Source organism: Periplaneta americana, chromosome 17 (assembly GCF_040183065.1).
Source record: "Periplaneta americana isolate PAMFEO1 chromosome 17, P.americana_PAMFEO1_priV1, whole genome shotgun sequence".
Lineage (NCBI taxonomy): Eukaryota > Metazoa > Arthropoda > Insecta > Blattodea > Blattidae > Periplaneta > Periplaneta americana.
In genome coordinates this window covers 7,421,808-7,444,277 of record NC_091133.1, presented here as the reverse complement: position 1 = coordinate 7,444,277, position 22,470 = coordinate 7,421,808, and the positions used below count along the sequence as shown (strand labels likewise).

The 22,470-nt window shown below is 38.4% G+C and overlaps 1 protein-coding gene across 3 annotated transcripts in view; it reads left to right on the top strand.

The window, feature by feature from the left end:
- Positions 1–15,997, top strand: part of LOC138693067 (zinc finger protein 345-like) — a 54,305-nt gene extending 38,308 nt beyond the window's left edge. The window contains exon 5 of one of the 3 annotated variants that reach the window (XM_069816640.1): positions 12,092–15,997. In XM_069816640.1, coding sequence (XP_069672741.1) covers positions 12,092–12,095 — 4 coding nt within the window. In that variant the 3' untranslated portion in view covers positions 12,096–15,997. Of the gene's footprint in view, positions 1–1,446; positions 1,535–10,938 lie in introns of those variants that run through there. The other 2 variants (XM_069816637.1, XM_069816639.1) reach the window with 2 other exon arrangements.
- Positions 15,998–22,470: the final 6,473 nt, after the last annotated feature.

The following is a 22,470-nucleotide window of genomic DNA, read 5'->3' as shown; positions in this document are numbered from 1 at the left end:
CAGGTAAGCTGTTCCAGTCTACTATTGTGCAGTTAACAAAGGAAAATTTTGCCACATCCGTTCTTTGTTTTCTACATTTAAACTTCCTAATATGATCTACCCTGCCTAAGTGTGATGGTGTTCCTAATCTAGCATTGATGTCGATCCATGCTTTGTGTCCCATTTGTGCCTTAAACAATGCGGTGAGTCTGGTTTTTCGTCTCCTTGATTTGAGAGATTCCCACCCTAAGTCTCTCACTATCTCTTCACCATTTCCCATTCCCATTTTGACATAATTTGCTGCCTTGCGTTGGACTTTTCTATTGAATCGATTTGGTTTTGTCTGTACGGATCCCAACCTACTGCTTCATATTCCATAATTGGGCGAACAAGGCTTTTGTACGCTAATTCTTTTGACCTTCGGTTAGATTTCTTCAGAATACGCATAGAGAAATGTGGTGCTTTCCAGGCTTTCCTTGTGGTATTAGTGACTTGTTCCTCCCAACCCAGTTTGTTAGTTAAATATATACCTAGGTATTTACAAGTGTTCACTTGTGGCACCGATGTACCATTCAGCTGATATCTGAGACAAATTTCTTTATGCGTTCTACAGGAGGATATTGACTTACTTTTAGTGACATTGATTTTCATTTTATTTTCTGTCGTCCAGGTTTCAATAACGTTAAGATCGTTTTGTAAGCCGGCAATATCGGATTCGTCATTAATTTATCTATGTATAATATACAGTCGTCCACAACCCAGACGTATGTGGATGCCGGTACCCAGACTGACGACTTAGACGACAGCTGTGGCCTTGATATCAGGCCCTATGTACCAAAAAAGACGGTTGCTCAGACGTCACAGACAAGTTCTGAGCATGAGAGAATATCACGACGTCGCACTGCTGGTACGGAAGAGAAATTGAGACCTCGTTCTCGATCCCGTACCCGGTCACGGTCACGATCAGGAGCGCAACGTACTGCAAGTGATTCGCCACCGTCAAAATCTAAGCTGTCGCAGTCGAAGGGACAGAGTCATAGGAAAGAAGAGAAGAGAAAATCCCCTGTAAAGCCACCACCATGATTTAGCTCCTCGTGATGATTGATATTATACAATGGAACATGAACGGTGTATGCAGTAGATACGCAGAACTACAGCAATTAATCTATGAAGAGAATCTTGCTATTTTATGTCTTCAGGAGACACACCTCCAACCTGAAAACTCCCTGAATTTCTCGAGGTACTATATCCACCAGGTATGATTATCTTGCTGGTATTTGTGCCAACGGAGGTTGTGCTCTCCTTCTCCGCCATAGTATCTTTTCCTCCGTCATTAATATCACCACTGTATAGTAATGCATAGCTGCCACAATAACATTACACAACATTCAGTTTTCTATAGTTTGTATGTATATACCCCCTCATACAGCTTTCACAGTAAATGAAATTGAAGATATTCTGACGCAGGTACCTGCTCCATATCTGTTAATGGGGGATTTCAATGAATCCCACCACTCTTGGGGCTCCAAATCTGATGATGACAGAGGAAATAAAATAGCAGAGGTATGTACCCGTTTCAATCTGATTACCCTGAATTCAGGGGAAGCAACTCATCTATCTTTGGCTTACTGTACTTTCTGTATGATAGATATTTCGATCTGTAGCCCAGTTTTGTCGAATGGTCTGTGATTCCCGACTTCCATGGTAGTGACCACTACCCCATTCGAATGCGTATGTCCACTTTACATCCTGTGGAATCTCGCTCTCCAAACTGGGTTATTAAGAAGGCGGACATTTTCGAATTCCATATCATTCGACGATACCGGACATGAAAGTGTGGACTCCGTAGTAGATTATTTCTCAAATGTTATAAATTCAGCGGAATTATCTATCCCCCGGTCATCCTGCAGGCCAAACCGCTTCTCTGGCCCCTGGTGGACAGACGCCTGCAGAGTTGCTATCCATGACCGCAAACGTGCTTTACGCCAATTTGAGCGCCATCTGACCCAAGAAAATTTTGTCCAGTTTAAACGTCTTCGTGGCAAAGCTCGTCAATCCGTGTGCGATGCTAAGAAGACGTCCTGGACAAATTACGTCAATTCATTGGAAAACAACATCCCAGCTAACATCGTTGGAACAAAGTCCGTCGAATAATGGGGAGACGTAGTTCTGTAATTCCGGGTCTTCTAAACAATGAAGTAACGACCACCAGTCCCATAGAAGTTATTGAAATACTCGCTAGCTCATTTGCACAGATAAGCAGCTCAAACAATTATGACCCGAAATTTAAAAAAATAAGGGGTACTGCGGCAAAACGAACCCTGAACTTTATATCTCTTAACACTGAAAACATCCGAGGAACTGGAGGCGGTACTAGACACATCCCCTGACACCTCCCCTGGCCCTGATAACATCCATAACTGCATGCTTCGCCATCTTCCGCCAGCTGGATAATCCTTTTGTCAATATACAACAGAATGTGGAGAGAGGGTGTATTCCATTTGCTTGCCATTCCGCCATTGTAATTCCTGTCCAGAAACCAGGAAAGGATCCTTCTTAACCTGGCAGTTATAGGCCAATTTGTCTCAACAGCTGCGAATTCAAGGTTATGGAAAATATATGCAAACGCCTTAAGTGGGTACTCGCATCGAAAAACCGATTATCTAATATCCAATGTGGTTTTCGTAAGCACAGATCAGTCGCAGACCACCTTGTTCTGCTGGAGACCACCATTAGAAATGCTTTCCTCAAGAAGGTGCATCTTGTGGTGGTCTTCTTTGATCTAGAAAAGGCTTACGATACGACATGGCAGTATGGCATTCTGCAAACTCTGCATGGTTGGGGACTTCGTGGCAGTCTACCAACATTTATTACGAAGTTCAATGCAGAGCATATTTCTGAGCTCGAGTAGGCACCACACTTTCTAATGAACATCTACAAGAAAACGGCATTCCGCAGGGGTCTGTATTAAGCGTTCTTCTTTTCTGCATTGCGATAAATGGAATTGCCCACTGTGTGGGTGATCGAGTATCTTCTCTGTTGTATGTTGATGATTTCAGTTTATATTGCAGCTCCCGATATCTTCCATCCATCGGTCGACAGTTGCAACTGGCCATCAACGTAGTAACAGAGTGGGCTGTTCGCAATGGCTTTTAATTCTCCACTCTAAAAACGCTGTGTGTCCACTTCTATAACCAACGTGGACTGCATCCACATCCTCAACTGCGTCTTAATAGAGTGGAGTTTTAATATAGAGACACCGAGATTTTTAGGCCTTATATTTGATTATAGATTAACGTGGGAGGCGCATATACGTGATTTAAGGAGGCATTGCAAAAAAACGTTAAATATTTTACGCCTATTGTCAGGGGTTCGCTGGGGTGCAGACCGCATAGTGCTTTTACGTTTTTATCGTGCCCTTATCCATTATAAGCTGGATTATGACTGTTTTATTTATGACTCAGCAAATAAATCGAAGTTACGACTCTTAGACACTATTCATCATCATAGGATACGACTCGCTACTGGGGCCTTCCAAACGAGGTGGATAGAGAGCCTGTATTGTGAAGCAGGAGAACCATCACTGTATTGGCGACGTTATGTCCTGTTGTGCTCATACGCGGTTAAGCTCCGCTCGCAGCCTGAGCACAATTCTTACGACTCTTTCCATCATTCGTCTCTTTACGGCCGATAAAGTGAAAATCCACAGAGACTTCGTCCAGCAGGTGTGCGGTTTCGTGAACTGCTCTCTGAGCTCGACATCCATCTACCATCAGCTCGCGCACTGGAGTATACCACCACTCCACCATGGATTATGCGACGTCCCATGTCTGATGTAATTCTGAGCCCATGTTTTAAGAATTTTATACCAGCTTTTGTTTATAGACTTCGTTTTATTGAACTTTTATCACAATATCCAAATTATTCATTAGATTTTACTGACGGATCCAGGATAAATGATTATGCTGGTTGTTCCTTCGTTATAAATGGAGAGATATTTAAATACAGACTAAGCCAATATACTAGTGTTTTTTTCCTGCTGAACTCTATGCTTTTTACAGAGCTTTATTGTTTTTAATGAGGCAACTCCATAGCAGATTCCTTATCTGTTCCGACTCTCTAAGTGCCATTCAGTCCTTGCAGTCTTTTAATTGTGATGATCCGCTTGTCTTAAGAATTCAGGAGCTGTTCCATACTCTCCTTTGCTCTGATTATGAGATAGGAGTAGTGTGGATTCCTGGTCATGTAGGTATCCCAGGAAATGAGGCCGCGGATGCTGCAGCCAGGGCTGGCGCACTGAATGGCTCTCTGGTATATTGGCGCGAGAGGTGGCAGGACATTCGAAACTACTTGAAATATAAAATATGGTGGTAATGGGAAGGAGAATGGTCTGCACAAAAGGGAAAGAAATTACGAAGTGTAAAGAATACTGTCCGAGTTTGGGATTCGTCCACAAGAGCGTCACGACACAAGGAGGTTTTATTCACCCTGTTTAGAGTTGGCCACTGTCATCTGACACATGTCCATCTCTTACGTGGCGATTCTCAGCCAGAGTGTGCCGTGTTCCACTTACAGTGGAACATTTTCTATTGCATTGCAGAAAATGTGACCGTGTCCGTCAGCAATATGGAATTCGACAGACTCTATGTGACGCTCTTTGAAATGATTTTAATTATACAAATGCAGTTCTGAAATTTTTATTGAATACAGGACAGGAAGAGGTGATTTAGTTTTTAATTGTCCCTTTTTACGTATTACATTTGTTGTTTTATATTTGATTTTACACAGTTGACATTTCGAACCATTTACATCCGAATATTTTATTATACTTTATAGTTTTTTAAATGTGATTCACGATTTATCTCTGGTGGCCTTTTATTATTTTTCTAGCTGTACCCATGCACTCCGCTGCACTTGCTAGAAATAAATGTAAAGTAAATATATAATTAAAATAGGACATCTGGTCCAGGGAATATTCGTGTTTGATAGAAGTTTAAATCGTTTGATATGTTACTTAATTTAAATTGTATTTCAATAATTAAAATGCTATCATTTAGGTCCAGAGACCACTCATTTGGTGCAATGATAATTCCTTTAACATGGTTCTTATTTGTTATTACATGAAAATAATTATAATATGATCAATTAGTTCAGAGAACATCCGAATTTGGTGCAGGGATAATTCGTTTAACATTTTTCTAAATTGGTCTTGAATGCCTCCTTTAATAAGTCACTCCAAATTAATAGAGTTGATTGTGTACAAAGATAATTTTTATGTTAACTTTACTGTGCATCTTTTTTTTTTAGTTTATTTCATTCACGCCTTAACATCTGTGGTCATTTCGCGTGTTTAGAATATGAGTAGGCCGTTTTTACTCTTGTTGAGTTCCTGTTTCTATTGTGTATTGTAGGTGGCTTGTGTTCATTTAACTGATTAATGTTTTTGGTATTGGTAATTGAGGTGGTGATGAATCATGGCATGTATCTTTCCAATCCGGCATTTGCCTTTATGACTAAGGGAAATCATGAAAAACACCAGTCAGATTGGTCGGCCACACAGTTTCTGCCCGGAATCTCCCGAATGCGTGTCTAAAACACTATCATCTGAGCCAACTCGCTCAGTTGTATATTTGTTTATTCAAATAAAAAAATGAGGTACCCTACATAAATATTATTTTAAGAAACACAGGACACGAATATGGATAAATTATGAGCGCCGGGACGCCATTTCGTGAAACCTTATAAAATAACTCAGCTCCAGTGAGCTCTGTGGTAAAATGCTTATTTAGTATGGGCTGTATGGTCCAGTAAAAATACTCATCTTTACGACAAAACTCTTAACTATTATGTTCTGTGAACAAAAAGAAATTTAAGTTATAAAATTAGAGTATTTTATGTGCACCAAATAAAGTTGCATTAATCAAGTTATACAATATTTCGACAGAATATCAAGTTTTCTGTGCGTGAAGATCTATTTTCATCTTACGTCAGTCCTCATATGTAGTATTACATCCATCTAGAGAAACTACAAATTTCAAATAGTGAAGGAATTATCCAAATTAGCTTCTGAGTTTACTTCATACAAACACACAAATATTCTCTGTATATTAATATTGATAAACGTCAAGGCCGCCTTAAACAGGCAGAGTCATTTGTTTTTATTTCATTATAGCCATCGACGTCGTTCCTGCAATAACTCATATGTGACATATCAATTTTCATATTTTTGCTCTATTAAATAACTTAAATAGTTATACAGCAAATAATGTAACCTCCTATATGCAATTGTATTTCTTTCTTTCGAAAATGTAAGAATTCACGATCACCACTGCCATAGAATGAATAAATCTGTTTTTTCTTCGTACTGAAAAATTTTATATTTTGCACATAGGAGTTACGGAACAACGACGCTATAATCTGAGGTGGCAGTGAAAATGTATTTTATTGTTATTTTAAAACTCTTGTATAACCTTAAATATCAGTCCTATCAAAACTTTGCCTGGAATAAAACTTATCTGAAATCATTTTTAAAGAAACTTTTATTATGTAACATTTTTCACAAAAATCAATAAGCGAGATATTTCGATTTATTTAATTCAGGCTCCCTTATAACCCCCCTTTTAAATAAAGTATTTTGAATATCATATAGCCTAAAATCTAAGTTACAACGAACTTAACATATATTCCAATTTTCATCGAACTCTGTTCAGCAATTATCGTGTGAAAAGGTAACAAACATCCAGACAGACAGACAGACAGACATAGAAACAAAAAATTAAAAAAAGCGATTTTCGGTTTCAGGATGATTTATTATACATGTTAACACCAGTTATTTTTTGAAAAGCGAAAATTACCAGACAAATTTTGCTTACAGATTTATTATTAGTATAGATTGCTTCGTTTTGAATACTACCTATGGTCGTAGAACTGGTCACTTTTATGATTCTTTACAAATCACCTGCATTTGTGTGCCTCATTTTACCGTGAGAACGCTTTTTAGTTCTTTCAGCACTCTGATTGTTATATTATTTATGTCTTTGTTTTATTAAGAATTTCAGATAAGGTCGCAAATAGCCATAGTAGCTGACGCGCTCTTTTTAAACCCTGCTGCTACTACTACTACTACTACTACTACTACTACTACTACTACTACTACTACTACTACTACTACTGCTACTACTACTACTACTACTACTGCTACTACTACTGCTGCTGCCACTGCCACTGATTTTCACTAATTCAGTAAAATGTAATTTTCGATCCAGGCTGAATATTTTTTTCCTTTGTTCTGGAGGCGAGGAATTCAGAAGACTGTTTGCAAAGATTTAGGTCTATAATCAGAATACTCAACTTGTTCTGGTCAAAGCATCCAATACGTGAAATTGAAAATCATTATAGCTGTTCCTCTTTTCTTTACCTTGTGCTATATCAGACGTACAGACATAAAAGATTTGTCTAGTGAGAGATGGGGTAGTTGATGGAAAGTTGGAATAGGTACTAGATCTGAGTACTGCACACGTCTCATAGCTGAAGGTAGATCAGAATGTGACCTGTTGTTGCGATTATTTCGATTGATACCTATGATTTTAATAATAAGGGCATAACTCTTGGTACTTCTCTTTCCATTTTTACACTGGCGCAAATGCTCCGTGAATGTTAAATATTCAATATGAGGATCCCATGACTTACTGTATCTTAATCTCCAAGATTGACACCAAAATAACGTAAACAAACTCGGAAATAGGTTTTCTTCTTGCTTCAAATGTCCGTAAATAAAGCAAAATACATCGGGATATTTCAAGCACGGCCTTTGTGAAGTACCCATTCCTTTGGGATGCTTGATCTTCAAAACATGAAACGACACGAGTTAGGATCAATGCAGAGTATCCAACGCCCACTGAACGAATATTTCATTTTTATCACTGCCAATTTTGCGCTATGAACCAATTTTCGGCAATCTAATGTAAAAGACTGCCTACAAATATTTGGATAGTTTCAGAGAATATACAGAAATTCAATCTTCTAACACGATTTTTTTGTTTTTAAATAATTAATTTGCTGGGAGACATCGTTAGATATAGGCCACTCTTACACTAAACTGGAGTAATTTAAGGTTATTAATCGGATATGATTCTACTTACTGTTTTTTATATGCTCGCCTGTATGTAATTTCTATATTATACATATTTCATTGTTATTGCCCATCCAAAGATCGTTAAGAACGATGAATATTACTTAATATCTCCTATCTTTCTTCAAATAGTGTTTATATGTTCTGAAATGATTAATCGAAGATGGTTTGCTTATTGTTTATTACGCGCACATTTGTATTTAATTTCTATTCCATACGTTTTTTTTCTATCCCATGATCATTAAGAATGGTGAATATTATTCATGCTTGTTTTCCTGTATTTCTTAAAATAATGTCATGTGGCATATTAGGTTTTATTTGTCGTTATTTACTTAAAATTATGCGCCAAAAATAATAATTTCGTACTCATGCCACATCCCTATATTAACATTTATTTTTCAGTGATTTATTAAAGAATGTACCGGTATTTAAAAAACTAATAATTTATAAACATGTTACATAAATCATCCTTGTGCCAAAAGAGAATGTTCCCTGGACCAAATTATATTAAAGAATGTACCGGTATTTAAAAGTCTAATTTAGAAATATGTTACATAAATCATCCTTGTGCTAGAAGAGAATGCTCCATGGACCAAATTGTCGTATTTTGCAGTGGTCGTCAGTACTCGCTGAAATGGGTAATAATATAATAATAATATAATATTACGTGTGTACTTTGCAAAATCGCTCTGATATTGTAGAAAATGAAATCTCCGTTTTATCATAAATTTAATATAGTCCACGCAGAATACTAATTTTACTCCATTTATACTGCATTTTTGGTCCAGGGAAAATACTAGTGTTTCAAAAAAACACTTTTTTACTAATATTTTCCCTGGACCAAAAGTTAAATAAAAAATTGGTGTAAAAATTAGCATTTTACCATGGACCTCATTGGAGATGTTCCGTTTCATTTTCCCCGTTATCCGAGTGATTTCACAAAGTTCTAGGATATGGCATTCCTGTGTTTATCCTGTGTAGTATTGTGACAGGTCAGGTTAGGTTAGGTGTGTACTATTCTTAGAGGTTAGATTAGCTGTATAGCATTATATGAAAGGTTAGGTTATGTTAGATTATGTATATAGTATTATATGAGGTTATGTTAGTTTAGATTAGGGTAGATTAGGTGTGTAGCATTATATGAAAGGTATTATATAAGGTTATGTTATGTATAGTATTATATGAGGTTATGTTTGGTTAGATTATGTGTGTAGTATTCTCAAAGGTTAGGTTAGGGTAGATTAGGTGTGTAGCATTATATGAAAGGTATTATAGGAGGTTATGTTATGTATAGTATTATATGAGGTTATGTTTGGTTAGATTATGTGTGTAGTATTCTCAAAGGTTAGGTTAGGGTAGATTAGATGTGTAGCATTATATGAAAGGTTAGGCTATGTTAGATTAGGTGTATAGTATTGTATGAGGTTGTGTTAGGTTGGTTTATGTGTGTAGTATTGTCGAAGATTAGATTAGGTTAGATTAGGTGTGTAGTGTTATATGAGAGTTTTAAGTTGGGTTACATTTACAGTAATAGGCCTACTTACAATTTATGGTTGTGGTGGATATAGGAGTGCAGCCCTTTTGTAGAACTCGCACAACAGACGGGACCTAGGGAAGTTCGCCTTGAATATGTGTTTATATGCCATGCTAATTTTAATTTGTTTTCATAAGTTAACAATGATGCACATTGGGAGGAACATATAAGAAATTATTTTCTTACACAATCGACGCTATATTCACGTTGTTATGAAATGATTAATCGAAGATGCTTTGCTTATTGTTTATTACACGCACATTTGTATCTAATTTCTATTCCATATGTTTTTTTTTCTATCCCAAGAGCATTAAGAATGGTGAATATTATTCATGCTTGTTTCCTGTATTTCTTAAAATAGTGTTATTAATTTGTGCTTTGTGAAGTTAAAAAAATGGAAAGAAAATCAGTTACTATAATAATATTATCTTGTACATAGCAAGATCGATTATTCCATTTATAGGATTTTTTATGAGGTTGTCATGGCTGAGATATCTATTGTCAATTGCTTTTATTTGTCAGAAGGCCTTGACTGACTGGTATATGACTGGCATTCTTAGTGGTGAAGATCGGGGTTTGGGATGGCCCACAAGCACCAAGTTATACTAAATATGTTTAGTGTAAAACTGCCCTATGCATCTATAGTGGGCGAGACATAAGCAACTTTCACCTGAGTTAGAATATAATTATACACACCTCCTACAAGATTGTAACTATGATACAATTAAGAAATTATATATCAGAATCGAATATGTGGTACAGTAAAACGGGGTGACTTGATACGTTTTGTAGATTGATGTTTCGTTGTCCCCACCCCTCCCCCAGCGAATCAAGTCATCACGGTATGTGAAATTACAGTTGGCAGCACGTAAATATTCCCACACAGCTCACTTGTATGCAAGCAAAAAGACAAATTAGGAATTTGAAGAACAAATTCCGATGCAGAACTGTCTACAAAGGTGAAATCCAAATCTATTTAGTGTATTAAAGCAATGATAACCATCTAGAAGTTATTACGAATAATGTCACAAATCAGAATTAAAACTCTTGTAGTGTATAAAATGATTGAACAGTATCTAAGAAATAGTGAGGTAAAGTCTATCCAACGTCATCTTCTGAACCAGTGCTGCACATAACCCCAACACAGTTCTGAAAACCAAGACACTAACGAAAATAAAAAGGTTATTCGCCTGTTTTGACTGATATATATCTGTTTATAATGTAATGAGTAATATATTTAGATCTCACCACATTAATTGCATTGCCGACCGATAAATTTTTATGTTCATTTCAGCATTGTGGGTAGTGTTGGGAAGAGTGTGTCACAAGAACACGGCAGCATTGATCGTGAAGAAGACAAATTGGGACAGTGTGGTAGCAACAGACCAGACTCTTCAAACATTAGAGACGTGAGCCATAATTCTATCAAATGTAGTAAATGCAGCGAGGGTTTTGTATCACTGGAATCTATGAAAGCTCATTCCCATACACACACTATAAAACAGTCATTCAAATGTAAGTTCTGTGGCAAGTATTTCTTAACGTTGAGTGATATAAAGAATCATGCATTCCTCCACACACGCGGGAAGCGATTTCGTTGCGATGTCTGTGGGAAGTCTTTCAGAAGAACATGGGATTTAAACAGACATGCACGCATACACACCGACGAAAGGCCATTCAAATGCGAGGTGTGTGAGAAGTGTTTTTCAACATCTTCAAATTTCAATTCGCATGTACGCCTTCACACGGGCGAAAAGCCATTCAAATGCGAAGTTTGTGGAAAGCGTTTCTCTCGATTGGAACACTTACAGAAACATGGACGCATACACACAGGCGAAAGGCCATATAAGTGCGATTTATGCGAAAAGTGTTTCTCTGCTTCTGCAGATTTAAACAGACATGCACGCATACATAGGCGAAAAGCCATTCAAATTTGAGGTGTGTGAAAATTGTTTCACAGTTACGGCACATTTAAACAAACATGCACTCATACACACGGTCTAAAGCTCATTTAAATGCGATGTGTGTGGAAAGTGTTTCTCAGCTTGTACGTATTTAAACAGACGTGCACGCATACACACTGGCGAAATGTCATTCAAATGCGATGTGTGTGTAGAATGTGTTACTCTCAATTGGAACACGTATAAAAACATGCACTCATAAACAAAGGCAAAGGAGTGGTGTGTGAAGTGCGTGGAAAGTGTATCTCAGCATTGACAGTTATAAAGTCATGAACACATACAAAGGCGATTTAAATGCGATATCTGTGGAAACTGTTTTTCACAACCGGGATATCTCTGAAATCTTGTCCGTCTAAACACAGCCAAGATATCATTCTAATGCAATAAACAGGATGTTACAAAGTTCCGTTACTCCTACCAGTATCTGTGTTATACATGTTTTTGTAGTCTTATGATGTTTATTGGTATGTCTAATGTGTGTTTCAGATAATGGTGATTACACCATCGAAGAGCGCATTATGGCAAGCAGTTGGGTTCACCCATATCATGGTATGGGGAGGATTCTGCTCGACTTCATGAAAAGTCTGGATTGTTCTTACACCAGTACACCATACTCCTGGACTGAGAGCTCTAGTATGGCCCACTCCTCACTAAATATCATCTTACTTTGCTTTGGGATGGTGTCAAATGTTGTTAGTAGAGCTGCACATGTATTCACCCTTCGCACTAAGTCAGTGTCCGATAATTCGTTTACACACATTGGTCGGTATGGGTGTAATTAGGTCTTTTCTTGTGCTTGAGCCTGACGTCTGAATTGCTGTTGGAAGTCTCTGCGCACCTCTTCTATCGCCTTTCCAGTTCATAGCATGTCGTGAACTCAACTGCTATTGTAATGCGTTCGTCGATGATGTAATCATGTGTATTGACCGTGTTGGGTATTAATTATCTGAAATACACATACCAATAAACATCATAAGACTATAAAAACATGTATAACATTGATACTGGTATGACGTAACGGGACTTTGTAACCATTCTGTATATGAAAAGAATTCTCGGGGACCTTTAAGTATAAACGTATGTTCTTTCACAGTCGAAATGCCTTTGACATGTATGTTCGGAATATTTTTAAATTATCTGTCTACGCTAAAATGACATAATCATGTATATACACGTAGATCAGCATTAATATTTAATTATTGTCTGTGTAAATTCCAGCTGGAAAATTGGGAGTTTTAATACAGGAATACAGTGAGATTCTTTTTATTTATGGTCTGCCTGATCGCGGCTGATAATTGGGTAAGTGCAGCAGCCGCAACAGCAAAATTCGAAATCGGTTCTTGCATAAACTTAGTTTTCTTGTTTAGTATTCATTTATTTTCTGGAAGGATAAACAGATATTCTATGTAAAACAAGTAATAGTATATTTCCTTTAAAAATTATGCCTCCTGCGGCAATAAAATCTTAGCATGTGCATAGGAGATGTCTTGGTAACACTCATAAGCAACTCAGGTGGGATTTTAGTAACTTCTTGGCCCAGTTTCTTCAACCTTTGTTAAAATGCACCTAACATAGTGTTAATTAACTGTAAGTTAAAAGTATGAATTGCAGTTGAAAATATTGCGTTTCTTCGACTTTACATTTCACATTTTAACATTCTGTTTGTTAACTCTCTGTTATGACCAGAGATTCTAGAGTTTAACCATTACCTATAACGAAGTATAGGCTCACTTCTGTTTTCTGAACTCTGACAATTGTGATTCTCGCTTGTTTCCGTTGTTTAATTCATAGAGAATAGAAGTCTTTCTATTCTCTCAGGTTTGATTTCAGCTTATTTCCTCGTCTGTATCACAATAGCGTGGAGCGGCGTATTGGTATTGCTGTTGTGAAATGGAAAACACTGGAACGAAAAGAAATCGTGGGACTAATTTCTCTTCGTTCGAGAGAAGCCTTCTGCTGCAAATTATTTCGCAGTATAAACCAATTAATGAGAATAAACAAACAAACGGATCTAAGTTGAAAGCGAAAAGTGAGGCTTGGCAGAAAATAGCCTATACCTTTGTATGAACTTCTGGTCTGTCAAATCACAGAAATCATCCGCTCTGTTTATGTATTCGTGGATATAATTTTCTAAATAATCCAGATATATAAGTTCAGCATCTAACGCACCAGCCATATTGGATACTTCTATGCTAACAGAGAGTTAAATGATTTAACTGCATGAAATTGGGCAGTTAAATTAACATAGGTTTTAACAGCCTGTTAGTACTACCAGTAGTTGAAGAAATGCTTCAACTGTTAAATTTACAGTTAAAATGGAATAACACACTGTTATAATTTAACAAAGGTTGAAGAAACCGGGCCCTCATCTGATATAAAGGAAGAAAACAAAAAAATTAGCATTGACTTTACACAACGACTGCACACACACACACACACACACACACACACACACACACACACATACACGCTGACAAATTATCCCTGAAACTAAACACAAGATGCTACCTGCACTTGCAATATATGGTCTTGATGACTGGATTATTCCAGTACGCAGTTGTACGTAACTCAACCCCATTATTACTATCAGTTCAAAGTTTGTGAAAGTGTTCCTCGCTATGATATGATATATATTTAGTGTTCGCTAGGTCAGTCTTTGTTGTCACAGATTCTAAAAGAAAATATTTATGCCATAATCAGTTTTAAATATTAAGATAGTAGCAATATGAACTCACTGCTTCTGCCTAATTTTGTATTAGATTAATTTTCCATTCATTTTACTTATTAAAAAATCTGTTACATCCAATTTTTGCAATACAGACGTTTCTAAGTGGAAATTCCGCAATTGTTTCTTTGAAGGTTCGCTTCAGTCTTTCATATTGAAGTGCTTTTAGTTGCAGACAGTGTGCTCAATCACTCAACACATTTTCAAATACAAGGGTTTGAGTCGGGGATGTCATCCCAAGGCCCTTCACCAGATATGAAATCAGCCACATGGAGCTCAAGTCACGTCTGAGTAAACTTTAGCCTTGTGAGCTGAGGTAGAAAAATTGGTGTTAATCCCACTGTTTTTTTCTATTCTGAGGAACTTATTGCTCACATTTGCAAAAGAGTGGCCAATGTATTACCTTGTTAACACGTTTCACAAATACAGAGTCCAACAAATAAATGTATACAGTACTTAAGGAACGAAAACTATTTATTATGTGTTTGTTTTATATTTAAATACTGATCACACATGTAGTGCTGTCTTCATTTAAGTTCACGGTTACTTTAGATGTTCAAAATGTTCGCCATTGGCGACCAGACACAACGCAAAGACTAGCGATTGCCGTAGCTGCTTTGGTCAGTGTTTCAATGGAGATCGCTGCACATGCCACTGTAATCTCCTGGCGAAAGTCCTCCAATTTTTTGCGGCTTACGTCGATATACTTGATCTTTCACAGTTCCCCACAACTAAAAATCCTTAGGGGTTAGATCTGGCGACCTTGGGGGGAACTCAATGGGCCCTCTTCGTCCAATCCAATGTTCCTGCAGATTGTCATCCAGGAAAGCTCGTACGGCTAGGTGGTAGTGTGGTGGCGCCCCGTCCTGTTGGTAGAAGACCTCATCGTCAGCTCCATAAAGCGCACATACACCTGATAAAATTGATGTGCGTAACATTTCGAGGTACACTTTGCCAGTGACAGTGCCATAAAAAAGAGGGTCCTACTAAGCCCCTAGCCCCACACATGAACCCTTGGTAGATTTACCGCCTTGTCCACATGAGCATGCGGATTTTCCGATGCCCAGTAGACGCAGTTATCCTGATTTACTGTTCCATTAAGTTTAAAATGGGCCTCATCAGACCACATTATCTTTGCCACAAATAGTTCTGCAGTTACCATTCCCTGATACCATTCGCAAAATTGCATTCAATGTTCAGGTTCGTCATTAATGGCGTGCAGTAATCGTGGGATGTAAGCTTTCCACTTAGCAGCTTTCAGAAATCGTCGTACACTTATACTGCTAATCTTCGCTTCATGTGCACATTGTGTAGCAGACTTCTGTGGAGAAGTAACAAACCTTTTCAACACGAGATGCGACGAAGCAGGACTTGTGAATATTACAAATCGTTCCATGCACCTCAAACTTATCAATAATGCTTTTAATTATTAGAGTAATTCTGTTTCGTACTCTCGCCTCCACTAACACGTTGGTCGAGGTGGGTTGCGCCAAGTTGGTGACCAGCAGTGGCATACATTCTGGGTAGGCTAGGTCTGCTGCGCCTACCCAGACAGACAGGAAGAAATTTATTAAATTTGTATTTAAAAGTAATACTGTTAATTTAAGAAAGTCTGCAGAGTCCTTAACTAATTTCAGCAAATTTTGGCTTGGCATCCTATTTTCATTTCCTTTTGGTTGGTACTGTACGTCGCATTTCAATTATTGTCCGCTGTGTGCTCGCTCTCGCGTCATCTTTCGTCACTGGAGAGTTGGGCAGCTCGGCTTGCTGAGCCTCCCTGGCCCTGCAGTGAGCGTAGTGGTTCCCTTCATAATCAGTACATTAGAACAGCTGGCGCATGCGCCCTGATTTACGTGTCTTGCCCATTGCCATAGTACGTTAGGCTGGTAGGCGCTAATGAAAGCGCTTTTGGTGATGAAATTACTGTATTATAGTGTTTATTTGAACTTCTATTGGTAAAGTAAGTGTGTTACAGAGTTTATTTAAACAAAGTGAGGTAAAACTAGTGCGATATTGTTGTAATATGGCAAAGATCACTGTATAATTGAACAGATTTTTAAAAAGACTTTCGGTTGTAGATCATTGAACGAAAAAGTTGAAATTGTAACTGTGGGGGGAAGACCAGTGCCGGCGCTTCCGAACTTTAAGTTTTTACATAAAGAAAAGAGTAGAGAATATTTACGTTATTTCAATGTGAACCAATATGTGAAAACTAATTAGCTAACAGGATGCAGTCATTATTTTGCTGGCCATGCTTATTAATTTGTAACGATTTTTTTAGTAGGTTATTTTACGACGCTTTATCAACAGCTTAGGTTATTTAGCGTCTGAATGAGATGAAGGTGATAATGCCGGTGAAATGAGTCCGGGGTCCAACACCGAAAGTTACCCAGCATTTGCTCATATTGGGTTGAGGGAAAACCCCGGAAAAAACCTCAACCAGATAACTTGCCCCAACCGGGAATCGAACCCGGGCCACCTGGTTTCGCGGCTAGACGTGCTAACCGTTAATTTGTAACGAACAAAGTGTGTGGAACAAAGAGGGTTATAATAATTTAAATAATCTCAGCAATGCCATTGTCAAACACGAACGATCGCAATGTCATTTGCGTTCGGTTGTTCAGCTTTCTTGTTTTGGAAGTGTTCGTATTGACACCCAACTTGATCAACAATTGAAATCGGATGTGGCGCGTCACAATGAAATGGTGAAGAAGAACAGAGAAATAATGAAAAGCCTAATCGACACAACGTGCTTCTTAGCCATGCAAGTACTGCCGTTCAGAGGGCATGGCGAAAGTGAAGATTCACTTAACAAAGGCAACTATATAGAATGTTTACATTTGTTGAGCAGCTACGACACTACTCTTCGAGAACATGTAGAGTCGTCTACAACATTTAACAGAATTCAAAATGACCTGATAGCTGCTATCAGTGGCGTGTTGATGGAATCTATTAAGAATGACATTTCCATGGCCCAGCATGTTGCAGTTATTTTAGATGAAACATCCGATGTAAGCAACAAATCACAACTATCCACCACTCTCAGGTATGTCCATGACCAGACAGCACAGGTTCAAAAAACGTTTATTTCCTTCGTTGATGTGAGTGCAGATAGATCCTGTAATGGTTTATTTAATCATGTAATGGACATAGTGGGATCTTATGATATTAGAGACAAATTAGTTGGTCAAACATATGACGGTGCGGCAGAGATGGCTGGAGAAATAAATGGACTTAAAACCACAGTTCAAGACATTTATCCTAGAGCTCTATTTGTTCATTGTTTCAGTCATGTCCTAAATCTAGTCTTATCTCAGTCAGCTATGAGTATTAAGGAGTGCCGGATCTTTTTTTCAGACATTGAATGGACTAAGTAGCTTCTTCTCCAAGTCTACAAAACGCGCGCATGCTCTTACTGAATATTCCAACAGAATAATTCCAAGAAATGCACCCACAAGATGAAATTTCTCTTCCAGAATAGTCAATATTGTAAAGGAGAACCGTAAATTGCTGGTGGACTTTTTTAAAAATATACTCAACAACTCATCAGACTGGGAAAGTGAAACTGTTGCTCTTGCGCGTGGATATTTGTCTTTCCTTTCAGAGTTTGAGACCAAATTTCTTCTAAATGTGTTATCAAAGATCTATGCATACATTGACATTCTGTACAACATTCTTCAAACGAAGCATTTGGATATTCTGTATTGTGTAGAAAAGGTTAATGAAACAAAACTTATTGTTCTACATGAGAGATACAGATTTGATGCATTATGGAGTGATGTTTGTAATGAAGTCGAATGTGAAGAAGTGCCGCAAAAAAGAAAATGCCTGGAAAATGATGTCATAAAATACAGGAGTATTTTTTGAAAAAATAGACAATGTGACAAACCATATTACAGATAGGTTTGGAAATCTCCCTCAGTTGGAATTTATTTCATTGCTTGATCCAAAGAAATTTCAGTCTTATAAATTAAATTTTCCTAATTCCGCCCTGGATGCGCTGAATGTAAAGCACAGTGCAGTGTTTGATATAGTTCGTCTAAAAAATGAATTGACAGTCCTATATTCAATGGAAGAGTTTCGTGGAAAATACCCTCATGAACTGGTGACACATTTAAAATCAAAACAACTCCACACAGAATTTGTCGAATTGTACAAATTGACCCTACTGGTTTTGACCATACCAAGCACATCTGCATCTGCTGAGAGGTCATTTTCTGCCCTTAAGCGGATTAAATCACTTCAAAGATCAACTCAAGGGCAAGAAAGATTAAGCAGTTTAGCCTTGATGTCCATTGAGAAGAAAAAGCTGAAAGAAATCTGAAAATCCCCTACATTCCACAGCGATGTCATTGAGGAGTTTTCTAAAAAGGAACGCAGAATGGAGTTCACCTTTAAGTAAATAAGGTATGATTTATTTAATTACCAATTTATTTTATCATTAGTTTCCGGAAGTTTCTGTTTTCTTACCCTCCTTCTGGCTGCTGCTCTGGTTTGATGTCAGAACTCACTAAAATTATATCAAATTATCAATATGTTCGAGATATTGTAAGTTGTATACCTATGTAGCATGCAAACATGAAGAGCCTACCCTAATGCAATAGGTTGCGCACGCCACTGGTGACCGGGGGATGTAATGGTGACTCTCGTGCTTTTCTTTTCGGACATTAATGGCCTTATCACCACCCAGCCCTTTTCGTTCTCTCGTCTTTTTCATCGCTCTATTTCTCCTCGCCGGTCAACATTGCATGCGGAACGCCCACCACATCATCACAGCCATTTTCACCTCTCCATCCCCGCTGTTAGTTTGCCACGTCTGCCACCATGATGGGATTTGTTAAGGATGCCTGATGAGGCTTCATTCTTCTCCTTCTACTCCTTATATCTATTCTTAGGCTAAGGTTCTTAGGCTTATAACTCCCATCTCACCAGGGGGGATCTATCCTATCTCCGTGGTCCTGTCCCACGGTTTCGAGCGCGACTTCCAACTTGTGCGGCCCGACAGGGCGCCCAGCAACGAAGCAATAGTGGACCATTCATACTGCCCCTATATGAAAGTCTAGATGCGGAGCCCTGACCAGTAGTCATGTACATTCGCGTAGAGCCCCAATGGGGGCCCGGAGGGGTTTAGACGCTCCGGTGACCGACTCTGCTCCCCGGGGCGAATATATCGCTCCGACGTGTTAACATTGACAAATGGGTGTCGCAGTGTAATCAACCACAAGTCCCCTGAAGCTGCGTGCTGTCAGGGATTGCTCCGGCTTTGGGTCGGAGCTGGCCGAGTAGTCCGGCAGTTGTGTTCAGTGTAGAGTGGGGAGCCACAGGCTCTTATTCCCGTGGTAGGGGCATAAAACTGCGACACCCCTCTGGTGTAAGACTTGCCATTAGTTGTGTAATGTCCAGTTTGAAGGGTAAATTGCGTGAGATGGGTTGCTTGGGATCGGTCTGTGGGGGGGGGGGGTCCCCATGGCCGACACAGACTGTGAAGAATTTTTAGGTGTCATTTTCTTATGCCCCTCCCGGTGGCAGGCTGACGCCGACGGTTTCGCAGGGGGGGGGGCAGTATCAAAATGGCCTCTACGCACTGATCCTCTCCACCGAAGCAAACAAAAAAAGATCAGAGACAAAGTACAACGACTGGCGGTCAAGAAACAAATATGGCTATGGACACGGACAGTGCAAACATAAACGTAAAAATGCGGCCTCCGAAATTTATTAGTATGACATTAGACGGAACAGAAAAAACAATGAAGAACATTAGCCGATTCTATGTGAGATGCGCACTCGACAGTCTTGTGATGAAGGTCAAGAACGCAACTAGACTTCGCAACGGCAGCTTACTGGTTGAGACATTGTCTCCCAAACAAAGCGAGACGCTGCTGAAGGCGAAGTTGCTGGGCTCTTACCCTATAAAGGTAGAAAGACACTCCTCGCTGAATACCACGTGGGGAGTGGTACACACAGATGCTCTGGATGGCTTGTCTGACGTCGAGATACAAGAGCTCGCGGAACAGTCCGTGTCCAAGGCTTGTCGTTTGTTACGTAAGCAGGATGGACGGACTTATCACCTCAGCACTGTGTTCATGACCTTTGAAACATCTGTCCTACCGCAGTATATATGTTTGTTGGATATAAGCGTGTCCCTGTCCGAGCGTATGTTCCGAACCCAGTGCGGTGCTTTAGGTGCCAAAGATTCGGACATACTCAGAAACGGTGCACGAACAACATCATATCTGCGAAGTGCGGCAGTGGTGACCATGGAGATTCCCCATGTTCCAACGCCGTACACTGTGTCAATTGTGATGGGGACCATAGCTCAAATTATAAAGACTGCCCGAAATATATCACAGAGAAGGCAATTCTAGAACTCCGGATAAAAGACAATATTACCTTCTTCGAGGCGCGTAAACGTTTTCTTGAAGACGAAAAGGAACGTCGAGAAAAATCGTATGCTTCAGTATTGCAGAAAGCAAAGGAGGGCATAAATATGGGAACTCAAACGCCATCTCTTGAAGATCTAACTGGGAAGCGAACTGAAACCGCAGCCCAGACATTTGTTGACGCGACCACTCAGACTGACGACTCGGACAGCTTTGGTCTTGAAATCAGGCCTTATAAGCCAAAAAAGATAGTCACTGTGACATCCCAGACAGATTCGGTGCCTGTGAGGGCGTCACGACGTCGCACTCCTCGTCGGGATGAGAAATCTAGAACCCGCTCTCGATCGAGATCAGGATCAGGAGGGCGACGTACTGAAAGCGAGTTACCACAATCGAAAAGTAAGCTGTCGCAGTCTAAGGCACAAAGTCATAGAAAAGATCAGAAAAGAAAATCTCCAGTAAAGCCACCGTCATGCTATAACTCCTCGAGATTATTGATATTATACAATGGAACGTGAACAGTGTACGCAGCAGATACGCAGAACTACAACAAGTATGGTCAGTTTTTCCAAGTAATGCTTAATTTGGCTTAACAAATGTTAAATTAACAGCTGGTTTATTTTTAACGCTTTGTTAAGATGTTTTTCATTTTTCCAACATAATTTTGTTTAAAATAACCAACACTTAACTTTAACTGTCGTTAATACTATTCTAACTACTCAACAGCAGTTGGTAATGATCTTGCATATGTAAGACAACTTCTTATTGGCTGATATTATTATTTAGATTCTGTACTGTAGAATAAGTCATGAAATATGTGTAAAACCGTAACCTGTTACAGTAGCCATGATTCATGCAGTACAGAGAGTTGATGAATGAAAATTGCATTGACTACTATTGAATAATAATAATAATAATAATAATAATAATAATAATAATAATAATAATAATAATAATAATACTAATTATAAGTATGGTTATATTTTATAATGCTAAATATGAATTTCTGTTTAGAAAAATCTCAGCATTATGACCACCAGGTGATAATAATTACACGAATGTGTGTAGTCAACTGTACACAAAACCCCGAGGAGAATTTTGTGTCATATAAAATTCTCTAATTCAGGTCCATGTATAAATTATATGTAATTTCGTCCTAAAGAAGCAATTGCTGCTGAAACATTTTATTATTTACTAACTGCGTATTTTGAAGTACTATTGATATCGGCTATAGTTGAAGAGCCAGTAACATAGAATCTAGAGTTAATAGTAGCTGGTGAATTGGAACAAGTGGCCTATTTCTGTTTGTAGGATATTCAAATCTGACTTCAATTTCTTGCCACGTTGAGATCGCACATTTCCTCAATATTAAATGGATAATAGCTCAGCATCGAATTAAGCGTCAGTATGATAATCAGTTGACTTATAAAGATTATCTTCCCTATATTAATATTCCAAAATATCTTTTAAATTATATATTACCAGTCTTATGGCCGGTTTCACAAAGCTTCATTAAGGTTTTAATGATTCATTAATTTATATACTGGTTCATTAAATCATTTTTGTATATCACCAAGCATCTTCAGCCTAACGAACCAGTAAAACTATCATTAAATAGAAATTTCCGTCTTAAAATTTTTAATTATTCTTTAGTTGCAATATAAAATGGCGGAACGTTTCAACGCAGAATTGTTACATCTGGAACTGCTCGAAGATTAAGAGTCAAATGGAGATAATGTTAACTATTTAAAAACCGATCA